Below are 14,165 nucleotides of genomic sequence, written 5' to 3' on the forward strand. Positions count from 1 at the left end.
AAATAATCATAAGTAATAAACCATATTTTAAATAAATACATCATGTTTATAAATTACCCCAAATATGACTGTGAAATGTGACTAAAATATTTGTATTTTAAGTAAGCGTCCAGTGTGTGTAGGCGTTTACATGTGAATGTGTATGTATGCATAAACACAACATTTTAGGCCATTTAGATATAACAATACTTTAAAGTTTTGGATTCTCTTTGTATAAAACATGCCAATAACTAGCATGCCAAGAATTATGCATTTGTCGGAATATAAATTATTTATCAATAGGTTAAACTTCCCTTCCCCATCTTACACCATCACTGGAGGAAATCTTACCATCATTTAAATTGACTGATTTTCCAAGCAACAACAGGTTGACACAGATGTTAACAAAAGGAAGAGAGGAAGGGAATATTACCTTAACCTATTGCTATAACTAACATTACCAGGCCCCAAGTTCCAGGCCAAGTAGTGCTATGAAAGATATGGAATAGCTCCAATAATTCCCTTGCCTGTTCTGTGCAAACTGCAGGAAATAATAGTTGAGATCATTTCTGTATTTTTGTTCCACTCTGAAAATTTGAGTAATGTATTTGGTATTCTCTTATCTTCATCTTTATCTTCCTCTCCTGCTCCCTGACTTTTATTAACATAGCTTTATTGTTTTAAGATTTTTTTATTGAGTTTTAGAGAGAGAGGAAGGGAGAGGGAGAAACATCCATCGGATGCCTCCTGGATGCCCCCTACCAGGGATCGAACCAGCAACCAGGGCATGTGCCATGACTAGGAATTGAACCAGCAAGCTTTTGGGTGCATGAGATGATGCCCAATCAACTGAGCCACACTGGCCAGGGCAACATAGCTTTTCTCTTACAATGAGAATAACCCCTTGATTCTTTCTAATTGTTCTTGTTTATCAGGCCCTAACTTGTCTCACTTACCTTTCTACCGAATCTAGACTGCAGTCAATCATTTAAAACATACCCTTCCATGCCGAAACCGGTTTGGCTCAGTGGATAGAGCGTCGGCCTGCGGACTGAAAGGTCCCAGGTTCGATTCCGGTCAAGGGCATGTACCTGGGTTGCAGGCACATCCTCAGTGGGAGATGTGCAGGAGGCAGCTGATCGATGTTTCTCTCTCATCGATGTTTCTAACTCTCTATCTCTCTCCCTTCCTCTCTGTAAAAAATCAATAAAAATATATTTAAAAAAAAAACATACCCTTCCAGACACTCACCTACTTATACTATTACACCTCTAATATTTTCTTTTTTTTTTCACTTCATTCGTTTACTTTATCCTTTAGATAATAATGAATGAAACAGTAAAACCACATGTAGAATTTAAAAACACATTAATTATTAAGCCCAATGTCCATTCCTAATACTTCCTTTTCTGTATATTTTAACATATCAATAAAATGATTTGCTAATATCAATTACATTAAATTAATAGCAAAATAATTTTGAGTCCATGTTTTTTGTTTGTATAGGATAAATACAAAAATTATTTAATCAACTCTAATGTTTTCTTTAGCTTCCAGCACACAGCCTAACTACCCATTTTCTTCATATCAAGCTTCTCAGTATAAGATAGTCATTTAGTCATGAGACTTTATTCTCTATAGGTTTACTCTCACTTTTACTTCAATTGGGCCCTCAGATGAATGCATAATTAACTATTCCCAGATGCCTACAAAGATTCCTCCATATTCTTTTCCCTCTTGTCTCAAATTCTCAACCTCTTTCCCACCAACTGGTTCTCAGGTGATTTACCCAAAGTAATAAGTCATCAATATGAACTCAATGTCTCTCTTCTTATATCAACACTAGAGGCCCAGTGCACGAAATTTGTGCCGGGGGGGGGGGGGGGTCCTTCAGCCCAGCCTGCACCCTCTCCAATCTGGGACCCCTTGGGGAATGTCTGACTGCTGGTTGAGGCCCAATTGGGATCGGGCCTAAACCGGCAGTCAGACATCCCTCTCACAATCCGGGACTGCTGGCTCCTAACCACTCGCCTGCCTGTCTACCTGATTGCCCCTAACCGCTTCTGCCTGCCAGCCTGATTGCCCCTTAACTGCTCCCTTGCTGGCCTGATTGACGCCTAACTACTCCCCTGCCGGCCTGATCACCCCCAACTGCCCTCCCCTGCTGGCCCAATCACCCCCAACTGGCCCAATCACCCCCAACTGTGCCCCCAACTGCCCTCCACTGCTGGCCTGATCACCCACAACTGCCCTCTCCTGCCGGCCATCTCCTGCCGGCCATCTTGTGGTGGCCATCTTGTGATGACGTCGCATGTGGCAACACCTAGGCTTTTATTATATAGGATAGTTTCATAAAAGATATGATGTTTTAATCACTTTTGAGTCTGAAATCTCTTATATTTTAATCTTGTTGCCTACTTTGAAATAAAGAATGTTTTTAGCCCATTAATACTGAGGTTCAAAGGGTCATGACCAGCAGTCCAAGAACGGGTTTCAGCATGGGTCCTGCAATATTATGCCAAATGGTATGCTGTGTAATTTTAAGGGGAGAATGGCCACATGTGACTTTTGTTGGATTCCCAAAGAGGTCAATGATTCCATCACCCTGCATGTAGCTAAGAACCAGTGAATTAGAAAAATGACCTAGCGGTAAATGATCTTTGCCAGAAACTTCAGGTGTGATACCAAATGGAAAGATAATTTCACAGACATTAGAAATAAAGCATTAAAAGATAGAAAATTTTGCCAAAACCGGTTTGGCTCAGTGGATAGAACGTCGGCCTGTGGACTGAAGGGTCCCAGGTTCGATTCCGGTCAAGGGCATGTACCTTGGTTGCGGGCATATCCCCAGTAGGAGATGTGCAGGAGGCAGCTGATTGATGTTTCTCTCTCATCGATGTTTCTAACTCTCTATCTCTCTCCCTTCCTCTCTGTAAAAAAATCAATAAAATATATTTTTAAAAAAGATAGAAAATTAAAAAGGTGATATGGATGAAATTGATCATTGTCAACAGGCTTCATGTTATCACAGTTAACTTTTTCCTTCCTAGATAAATCTTTAAAAAAAAAAAACAGGAAAATTGCCAACTAGCATGTTTTGCAGATAGTATAAGCCTATACACATGCCTTTAGCAAATTTGAATGACTTGATTGCATAATATAAATAACCTTATTTGCCTAGTTTACTTGGAAGCATAAATCTAGGAGTTCTGGTTGAGTATCCTATATAATAAAAGAGAAACATGTAAAATTGACCGTCCCTCCACTACGCTCACCAGCCAATCAGGAGTGAGTATGCAAATTAACCTGACAAAGCTGGCAGGTTGATTTGCATGCACAGGTGTCAAGCGCCCCAGGAGGCAATGGCGGCTGCTGGCTCCTGGGACCTTCACAGGCCCTGGGAGGCGAGGCCAGCCACACCTAGCCACTCCCGCGGGCTCCCAGGACCTTCGCCAGCAGAGAGCAGAGCAGGAGAGTGAGCGGAAAGCGGGAGGTTTGGAGGACGTGTCAGAGCAGGAGGCTGCTGGACATAGAGCAGAGCAAGAGAGAGGGTGGCTTGTAGGGTGTGGCTCCCTCTGTCACCCCAGCTTCCTCATCACAGCTGTGGAAACTGACAGCAGGGAGGAGGAAGTCCCACCCCCACAGAATCAGCCAGAATCAGCCATTGGTCAGACAGCTCTCAGCGGCCTGACAGCAAGGACTCTCATTCACCTGCATCTCAGACAGTGACAGTAGAGAGGTGGGACTATGTCTAAAGAACAACTGTTGATACAACATAGTTCTGCAGCCAAAAGATGCCGGTGTTATCGACAGGAAATGTCTGAAGAGCAAAGTGCATCTGATCTTGAAAGAAGGCAGTGCCTGTGACAGAATGTATCTGAAGACCAGCTACTGGAAACATGTCGCTCTGATGCCAAAAAACACCAGCGTCATCGACAGAAAATGTCTAAAGACCAACGTGCCTTTGAAGTTGAAAAAAGGTGGTAGCAACAACAGAATATGTCTAGAGAACAATCATCAACAAGTACTACCAATACTGGTAGGAACTGCCTTCTCAGCAAAAATGGAGTATATGAGGATGCAATTCTCGAACATAGTTGTGGTGGAATGACTGTTAGATGTGAATTTTGCCTATCACTAAATTTCTCTGATGAAAAACCATCCAATGGGAAATTTATTCGATGTTGTAGCAAAGGGGAAGTCTGTCCAAATGATATACATTTTCCAGATTACCCAGCATATTTAAAAAGATTAATGACAAACGAAGATCCTGACAGTAAAAAAATTCATGGAAAATATTTGTTCTATAAATAGTTCTTTTGCTTTTGCTTCTATGGGTGCCAATATTGCATTGCCATCAGGATATGGGCCATACTGTTTTAGAATACACGGACAAGTTTATCACCATACTGGAACTTTACATCCTTCGGATGGTGTTTTTCGGAAGTTTGCTCAACTCTATATTTTGGATACAGCCAAAGCTACAAGTAAAAGATTAGCAATGCCAGAAAACCAGGGCTGCTCATAATCAACATCAACAACCTCATGCATGAAATAAATGAATTAACAAAATCTTACAAGATGCTACATGAGGTAGAAAAGGAAGCCCAATCTGAAGCAGCAGCAAAAGGTATTGCTCCCACAGAAGTAACAATGGCAATTAAATAGGATCGTAACAGTGACCCAGGTAGATATAATTCTCCCCGTGTAACCGAGATTGCTGTCATATTCAGAAATGAAGATGGAGAACCTCCGTTTGAAAGGGACTTGCTCATTCATTGTAAACCAGATCCCAATAATCCAAATGCCACTAAAATGAAACAAATCGATATCCTGTTTCCTACATTAGATGCAATGACATATCCTATTCTTTTTCCACATGGTGAAAAAGGCTGGGGAACAGATATTGCATTAAGACTCAGAGACAACAGTGTAATCGACAATAATACTAGACAAAATGTAAGGACACAAGTCACACAAATGCAGTATTATGGATTTCATCTCTCTGTTCGGGACACATTCAATCCTATTTTAAACGCAGGAAAATTAACTCAACAGTTTATCGTGGATTCATATTTAAAAATGGGGGCCAACCGGATAAATTTCATCAAAGCAAACCCAATCTAAGTTGAGAGTTGAAAAATATAGTTGTTTGCTAGATTATCTCAAATCTAGATCTGAAAATGACAATGTGCCGATTGGTAAAATGATAATACTTCCATCATCTTTGAGGGTAGTCCCAGAAATATGCAGTAGCAATATCAGGATGCTATGGCAATTGTAATGAAGTATGGCAAGCCCGATTTATTCATAACCATGACATGCAACCCCAAATGGGCAGATATTGCAAACAATTTACAACACTGGCAAAAAAGTTGAAAACAGACCTGACTTGGTAGCCAGAGTTTTTAATATTAAGCTGAATGCTCTTTTAAATGATATCTGTAAATGCCATTTACTTGGCAAAGTAATAGCTAAAATTCATGTCATTGAATTTCAGAAACACGGACTGCCTCACACTCACATATTATTGATATTAGATAGTGAGTCCAAATTATGTTCCTCTAATTAATTCCCTTTCAATGTGCATGAATTTTGTGCACCAGGCCACTAGTATAATAAACAAATCTCTACCCATTTCATAGAACAAAATAAAAATGAACAGAACTTTCAATTATATTATTTCAATGAAAGAAGCATACTAGAATGCAAGGCTGCATTTTTAACGCAAATAATATTAAAGCAAGTTTTATCTTATTAGTAGTAAAAATTAATGATTATCTAATGAGCAATAAATGTATGATGAATGTTTAACACCTCAGAAAAAGAAAGGTAAATTCTTTCAATCCTAGTAGAGTGTTCTGTCATTGATATGAGCCTGAAGTGAGAAAAGTCAAGTGATCTAATAAGATGAAAATATCAAGGGAAAAGGCTGTTAAAAGACAATGAGAATCCATAGTGATTATCTACATTACTGAGGATTAGAGATACAATAGTTACCTGAGTAGATCAATGATAATTAGAAATATTTCTAATAAAGTGATAATGGGAAAGTCAGTCTTATATTTTCTAACAAAACATTAGAAGAAATAGGACACTTAATGGCTAAAAAACTGAATTCTTCATATGATCCCAATTGTATTGCCCTGGCTGGTGTGGCTCAGTAAGTTAGAGTGTCATCCCAAAAGGTGGTGGGTTTGATTCCCAGTCAGGGCACATACACAGGGTTCCTTTTGATTCCTGGTTGGAGGAATTTGGGAGAAAGTTGACCAAGGTTCTTCTCTCTCTCTCTCTCTCTCTCTCTCTCTCTCTCTCTCTCACACACACACACACACACACTTTCTTCTCTGTAAAACTCAATTAAAAGTTTTGAGTCACCTTGATTTTTTAATTGTATCATGGCATTTCACTAACATTGTTCTTTAAAAGAATATTCAAAATACACAATATTCATTAAAATTGTCAATGAAATAAACTGGATTTTCTAAAAATTAACTTAGCCCTAGCTGTTTTTGGATCAGTGGATAGAGCTTCAGCCTGCAGACTGAAGGGTCCCGGGTTCAATTCAGGTCAAGGGCACATGCCCAGTGGGGGGTGGGGGTGTGCAGGAGGCAGCCAATCAATGGTTCTCTCTCATCATTGATTTTTCTATCTCTCCCTCTGCCTTCCTCTCTGAAATCAATAAAAACGTTTTTTTTAAATAAAATAAATTAAAATTTTAACTTAGACTTCAAAATAGAGAGAACCTATAGCACTCACCTGCTCAAGATGATTTGACCCTGTCTCCTGCCTTTCCCCTCCATCTTCTTTATCCGGACCTGGAGGAAGACTGGGGCTGAAGGCCATGAGGTCCGTCTTGGGCGGCCCCTCCCCAGAGCACACCCTCTGCCGCCTCTGTTGTGAGTAAGACCAGCTGCCCACCGCGCTGGAGCACACCAGCACGGGCTTCCCCGGCCCACATGCGCCCTCGGTGGGAGGCGTCGAGCACCGCAGAGCCAGGTACAGAATCAGCGTGAGCACCAACAGGCTGGACACTGCGCAGATAGCGATGATCAGGTACACGTTCACGTCCACCAGCGCCGTCCCTGAGCCCTGGGCACCCAAAGAAGCTCGCGATGAGGCCTTAGGCGCCTGGCCGCTGTCCACCAGCGACAGCAGCACAGTGGCCGTGGCCATAAGCGCCGGCTCGCCGTGGTCCTTCACCAGCACCAGCAGGCGCTGGCGCGGCGAGTCCGCCTCGTCCAGGGCGCGCGTCGTGCTGATCTCGCCCGTGTACAGCCCCACGCGGAACGGGCTGCGCGCACCACCCGCCGCCGGCAGCAGCTCATAGGACAGCCACGCGTTGTAGCCCGAGTCCGCGTCCACCGCGCGCACCTTCGCCACCACGTGGCCCGCGCCCACCAAAAGCGACACCAGCTCGCTCACAGCACCGCCGGGGCCGCCCGGAGCCGGAGTCAGCAGCGCGGGCGCGTTGTCGTTCTCGTCCAGCACGAACACCTGCAGCGTCACGTTGCTGCCCAGAGGAGGCACGCCCGCGTCGCGCGCGCTCACCTGGAACTGCAGCAGCTCCAGCTCCTCGTGGTCCAGAGGCTGCAGCGCGTACACCTTGCCGCTCTCCGCGTGCACCGACACGTAGCTCGACAGCGCGCGCTCGCCCACCCGCCGCTCCACCAGCGAGTAGGACACCAGCGCGTTCTCCTGCGCGTCCAAGTCCCGCGCCGACACCGTGAAGATGTGGCAGCCGGGCGGGTTGTTCTCCTTCACGAACACCGTGTACTCGGGCTGCGCGAACAGCGGCGCGTTGTCGTTCACGTCGGCCACCTCCACGGACAGGCTGGCGGTGGCCGACAGGGAAGGCGAACCCTGGTCCCGCGCTGTCACCACCAACTCGTAGTGTGACACCTTCTCGCGGTCCAGGGCGCTGTCCAGCACTAGTGAGTAGTAGTTCTTGAACGTGGACATGATCTTGAAGGGAACTTCGGGTGTTAGAGAGCAGATCACCTGTCCGTTCGCACCAGAATCGCGGTCGGATACACTAATTAACGCAATGACGGTACTAGGCTGAGTGGCCTCTGGTACTGGGAGAGACAGGGAGGTCACGGTGATTTCAGGCGCATTGTCATTGGCATCTAAGATTTCTACCCAGACTGTACAGTGACCTGCCATTGGAGGATTTCCCTTATCTGTGGCCTGTACTTCAATTTCATAAAATTTGTTTTTTTCATAATCTAAAGTTCCATTGACCCTCACCTCTCCACTATTTTTATCTATTGTGAATAAGGGTTTTCCATTGGGCTTAACGGACAACAAGGAGTATGTGACCTCCCCATTGACTCCTTCATCTAGATCTGTAGCGTTCAATTTTATCACAAACGTTTCTTTGGCTGCGTTTTCCATTAATCTCACCTTGTATTCTGGTTGCTCAAATTCTGGATCATTGTCGTTAGTATCCAAGATGCAGATGAAAAGCTGAACCGTGCCAGTTAGCTCCGGCTTTCCCTGGTCTGCAGCCGTCAGTAGCAAACTAATTTCCGGAGTTTTCTCCCTATCCAGAGACTTCTTTAATGTAAGTGATAGTCTATTAGTCTGCTTACTATTTCTTGGTAATTCTAAAGAAAAATATTCATTTTGACTTAGTCTGTAAGTCAATAGAGCATTCTCTCCTATATCCGCATCAGAGGCGCCCTCTAGAGGAAAATGAGAGTCAGGTGGCTTCGATTCCGAAATCAGCAGCTTTTGTTCTCTGAGAGAGAACACCGGCGGGTTGTCGTTAATGTCCTTCACCTCCACCTCCACATGGAAAACCTGCAGCGGCCGCTCCACCACCACCTCCAGGTGGATGCTGCACTCAGCCCTCCGCCCGCACAGCTCCTCGCGGTCGATCCGAGAATTCACAAACAAAATGCCATTCTGCAGATTTACCTCCAGGAGGTCCCCGCGGCCTTTGGACGCCACCCGGAACAGGCGCGGCACCAGCTCCGCCAGCTCCAGCCCCAGGTCCTGCGCGATGCGGCCCACGAAGGTGCCGTGCTTGGCCTCCTCGGGGACCGAGTAGTGAACCTGGCCGCTCCCAGCCTCCCAGAGCGCGAATAGCAGAAGCGACAGCAGCAGTTGCTGAGTGTCCAATCCCCCTCTTTGAACCCCAAACATTGCACACGACGTGAACTTGCAAAAAAATGATTCTTTACACTTACAGTACCAGAGACTCCAGTTTCGGGTTTAAAATCTCGCTGAATTTTTTAGAAGCTTCATAGGATCCGTTAACAGTAGCGACCGGCTTAATGGAGTCGTTTTATATGGGGAGTTCCTGGATGGTCAGACCAACCCTTGATGAACTATTTTCACCAAGTAAAGAGCGACACCTTGTGCCTGAAATTGTGAGTATTGTGCACTACACCCAATATCACAGAATTTTAGTTAAAGAAAAAAAATAATTAATTTCTCATGTTTCCTGATATTTTAACCCCAAGGTATTATTTTCAAAGTACTTATTTATGGAATATTCAGATTTTAAGTCATATTAAAATTGATGGTCGGTGGGAAATGGCATTTTAGTATTGACTAACATCAAATTTAAATTCTTGTTCCTATGTTTGATTTAAAGTTATAAAATTATTCTTTTACTCATCTACATATATACAGGGAGATCAATTCTAAGAATAACTTTATAAAACTATGGTTAAACACTTCCTATGGGTATTGTTCCTCATACAAATATTATCAAATTTGAATTGTTTTACTTCTAGTCTCCCTTGTTACTTTGACTGCTAGGAAACTCAAGGACAAAATTAAAGTTTTAATAAAAACTATTTGTTCTTAAATCCTGCATCTTGTGTTCCCACCTATGTGCACTTGCCTTCTACTTATATTTTCCTTAGCTCTGATACATTTGTGATCTTCTATAAGTTTTATTTTATTTTATTGTTGACAATATTACATTTAATTGTGAAGTTATTGTAAACACCTTTATATCTATTGAAGAACAAGAAAAACAAAAATATTTTTCCAAATTTGGCAGTTTAAAACATAGGATTCACAAGGGAGATATTTATTGATGTAAATTAAATTTAAATTTCATGTAAATTTTATATGATCATGTAAGTTGCAATGCTCACAATATAATATGAAGTATGACAATAGTGACACAATTAGTGTCAATGATATGACAGAAGTCATCTTTTCAATGATGAATTTCATTATCATTCAATGAAATAAATAAAAACCACCATGAAAATGTCTATACCATATTGGTATTTTACGTTATCTATATTGGTTTTTGTATATCTAGTTAAGATATATTCATGAAAACAGCTGACCTGCATCTTGTTAAAAGAATTTTGGGTTTAAGATCATAATTTTATCCAAAACAAAATAAATGACATCTAATTGTATCTCCTTTATGTGTCTAAAAATGCACTAAAAAATAAACAATCTAACCAAATGGCAAATAACTTCTGCAATGGGTGCAGAAGTGTAGAAAGTGATTCAGAATATATACACTGTAGCTTAAGTATTTTGTTGTATAGTTTTGATGGTTCATCTCCAATCTAAAAATATTGCAATGACATATGAAGAAATCACTAGCATATTTATTATGTGTTAATATTTTTCTTTTCCTTGAATATACACACATGTGTATATGCACAGGGTGAGGCAAAAGTAGGATTATAGTTGTTTATATAAAAATAATACAATAATTAATAAATAATAATACAAGAATAAACTCTGTGTTTTGCACACTTAACAACTGTAAACCTACTTTTGCCCCACCCTGTATTATTCTGAAATTTCCAATTTCAGATCTTGTTTCACTTTTTTCAAATTTACTCTTTTCCTGATATTATCATTCTGCTAGAACTCTTATAAAGTAAATGCAAATTCTTTCTTTAAAAACTAATAAAGCAAATTCTCCATCTTTTATGACACTGAATTATGTTATACACCTGTAAAAGAGTCATATTGGTCTCTAATCAAAATATAACATTACACTAGATAACAGTAGATTTAACATGATATTTGAAGCCTGTCAGATTTATTTTGGAGAAAAAGGAAGCAAAGATATTCAACCACTTCACTATGGAAATTGGAATTGAGAAGTGACATGCAATGTAGAGTCTTCAAAAATAGATAGAGATACAGAGAAAGTTTACCCAAGGGTGATGAAGATATTACATATCTGAATTAAAATGAGAATTTAAGAATTACTGGCAGATTCACCAAGTTGGAATTTTCCTAGAATATAAGTATGGACAGATATCATTCTATGATGTGACAAAGAGACTCCTCATTTATAATTTCTCAAAGGAGCTCTCAGACCTCCATTTTCTCTTTGTTTCCCAAATGAAGGTACAAATTCAGACTCTCTTAGCATCTGCCTCCCTGATGTTTTCTTCGTGTAATGTTACTGTAGTCCTCAACCTTCCTTGGTGTGAAATCTAAAACCACAAGATACTCGAAAGTCTTTTGCATGACTTTGTAAAAGAATTTATATATATTAAGTAATCTAATAAAAGATTTCTTGTGCTTGAAAAAATAATTACTTTTCAGTAATGTGGTATTTTGTGAGTATATGAAGTGAAACTGGACAAACACTAAATCATAAAAGAATTTTTTATATTGTATGAACCAATGACTCATCTTTTGCATTTTGGCTGTGATATTTCAGTTATCACCATCTCAACTAGCCCCTTTAGAAGAGATTATGCTACTGTTGAAATCACCTTTGGGGATTGGCCTGGGATCTGGCAATAGACTAATGCCAAGAAGTCACATCAATATCATTGATAAACTGATTTTGTAAAATCATTGAAAAGACTGAGGAACTTTGTGTCTGACCCTTACTAAACCAATCTGGTTAGTCTTAAATTCCAACTGGATGCCCTGCTAGTCATGTATTAGAGTGCATGGTTTAACGTTCTACTCGTTCTCATCATCCACTAATATTTTATAATAAGTCTAGTATTATAACTTATTGAAAACATAGATAAATAAATCTTGAAGTAATTCTTAGAAACCCAGGAGGTTCTTGAAAATCAAAAGGTTAGAAGTACTATTCAAAATTGTATTAACAAATTTATAGGATATACTCAGTGATGTTCACTCTGCCTATCATGGCTTATTCAAGTATATACAGTTCTTTGATCACAGATTATTTGTCCAGTTGGCACAAATCTCTCAGACAACAATAAGACTGAAGAAGAATGAAACCTGAAAGACCTTAATAGATATGCATTTGAATATCATCTTTATCATGTACTAGCTGGATGGCAGTGGACAAGATAGATATCTCACCATTTATTATATCATCTTTAAAATTCAGATAGTCACATGTAATCTACATGCTGTTATAGGAAATAAATGAAATTATGCATTTTAAGCCCTTCATATTCATATCATGTCTAACAAATGAAGCAGCTCACATCGTGGTGGTTTATTATAGTCAGTGACCAATGTTTGCTCTTATTCTATTCTATAGCTAAGGATAAAGACAATCCCAGTACAGTAACTAGGGCATGGTTTTTCCTTTTCTGAAATCATCCTACTTTTTAGGCAGAAAATGACAACTAATGCCTTCTCAGCCATTTCTATTAACTTCACCCTATTATAACATGGTCTCCTCCCACATGTCAATTAGCATAAACAATTTATTTCCAACAATCCAATTAAAGTGTCTCTAATTTGTATTCAGGAGTCAAAAACAAACACAAAAAACCCTTCCACATTATTTGATTCACAACCTTACAGCTCAAAATAAAAGTTCTTAAATTCCCATGAATATAGCTTTGTGACCAAAAAAGTGTTTGCATCAAATGTATCTAAAGTACACAATGTTAAATTCTGAAATGCCATCAACAACACCATTGTCAAGTACTAGTGCTAAGTGGACATGTCAAGTGGAAGTTCCACAATTGTTATGCTTAAGTTACTTAAAGACCTGTTATTTTGAGGACCAAGTGGCTTGGGGAACACAGGCAGCAGAATCCACAATCCCCCATGCATGAGAAGACTCTCTCAATCACAAAGCATATAGAAGTATGACTTTTCCTACCCTAAGATACTTCCACACAGTTTCATGGCAGGTGCCATGAATGGAAGAAAGTATAATAAATGCTCAAAAAATCTTCCAAATACAATAGAGGAGCTTAATGAATTAATCAGGAGGAGAACAGCAATGGGTTCAACAGGCAATTAGCAAACTGGTCTTATATTAGGAAATAAAGGGAAAATGTCTAAAGCAGCTGAAGACTAAGAAGAAAATGAGCTTGAAATTACAGGGGGATTAAAGACAGAGAAGTAAAATCATCCCCAAAGTCAAGGAGAAACTCCACCCACTATTTCAAAGAAGCACACCATTGATTATAAAGAAACAAAATGGAAAGAAGGATCTTTTACCATTCGAGACAGCATGGAGGGACTGGGAGAGTATTATGCTAAGCAAAATAAGCCAGTCAGAGAAAGACAAGTATCACATGATCTCACTCATATGTGGAATCTAATGAACAAAATAAACTGTTGAACAAAATAGATCCAGAGACATAGAAGCATGGCACAGACTGTGAAGTCTCAGAGGGAAGGTGTGGGAGGGTGGGTTGGTGGGAAGAGATCAACCAAAGAACTTGTATGCATATATGCATAACCCATGGACACAGTCAGTCGGTGGTGGAGGCCTGGGGCAGTGGACAGGGGTGGGCTAGAAGGGGTCATTGGGAGAAAAAAAGGGACATATGTAATACTTTCAACAATAAAGATTTTTTTTTTAAAGAAACAAAATGCTTTATAAAATGAGGCCACCTCACCAGCCCATGCCCATTAGTAATAGATGAATTTATGGATTATAGGAAGGTAAGAATTTAAACATGTTTGAACTCAAATTAACTAAATTATAAAGTTATCCATTATTATGGCAATGAATAAACATAATAAGTGGAGGCCACCACTTAGAATTTTAAAAAATGGGTAGGAAGAATGAACTTGCTGCAAAATTGAGAAGTAGAAGATTAGAGCCTTGCCCATGCCCTTCAGTTCTCATCAGTGAACCTTGCCTCTTTCCAGACTGAAACTTATGCATTCACAGGAAGCTTTAGCCACCTATTTCATTTTTGTTATTACTGAGTGGAGGTGTGTTCATGAAGACTGCCCTGAATGAGTAATAAAAATGGCTGGACTTCCGGTTTGCTTTAAAATAA

The 14,165-nt window shown here is 40.4% G+C and overlaps 2 protein-coding genes across 8 annotated transcripts in view; both read right to left on the bottom strand.

The window, feature by feature from the left end:
- LOC102420843 (protocadherin alpha-C2) overlaps positions 1 to 14,165 on the bottom strand; it is a 144,036-nt gene that overhangs the window by 85,880 nt on the left and 43,991 nt on the right. Inside the window, exon 1 of one of the 7 annotated variants that reach the window (XM_023752054.1) lies at positions 6,739 to 9,129. The exons of the other annotated variants lie outside the window; for them this stretch is intronic. Within the exon in view, the coding sequence (XP_023607822.1) occupies positions 6,739 to 9,129 (2,391 nt within the window). Of the gene's footprint in view, positions 1 to 6,738; positions 9,130 to 14,165 lie in introns of those variants that run through there. 7 annotated transcript variants of the gene reach the window in all.
- Positions 11,126 to 14,165, bottom strand: part of LOC111825479 (protocadherin alpha-10-like) — a 5,589-nt gene continuing 2,549 nt past the window's right edge. The window contains 1 exon segment of the mRNA XM_023752086.1: positions 11,126 to 11,155. Within this exon segment, the coding sequence (XP_023607854.1) occupies positions 11,126 to 11,155 (30 nt within the window).

The sequence above is a fragment of the Myotis lucifugus genome, unplaced genomic scaffold (genome assembly GCF_000147115.1).
Source record: "Myotis lucifugus unplaced genomic scaffold, Myoluc2.0 scaffold_28, whole genome shotgun sequence".
In the NCBI taxonomy this organism is placed as follows: domain Eukaryota; kingdom Metazoa; phylum Chordata; class Mammalia; order Chiroptera; family Vespertilionidae; genus Myotis; species Myotis lucifugus.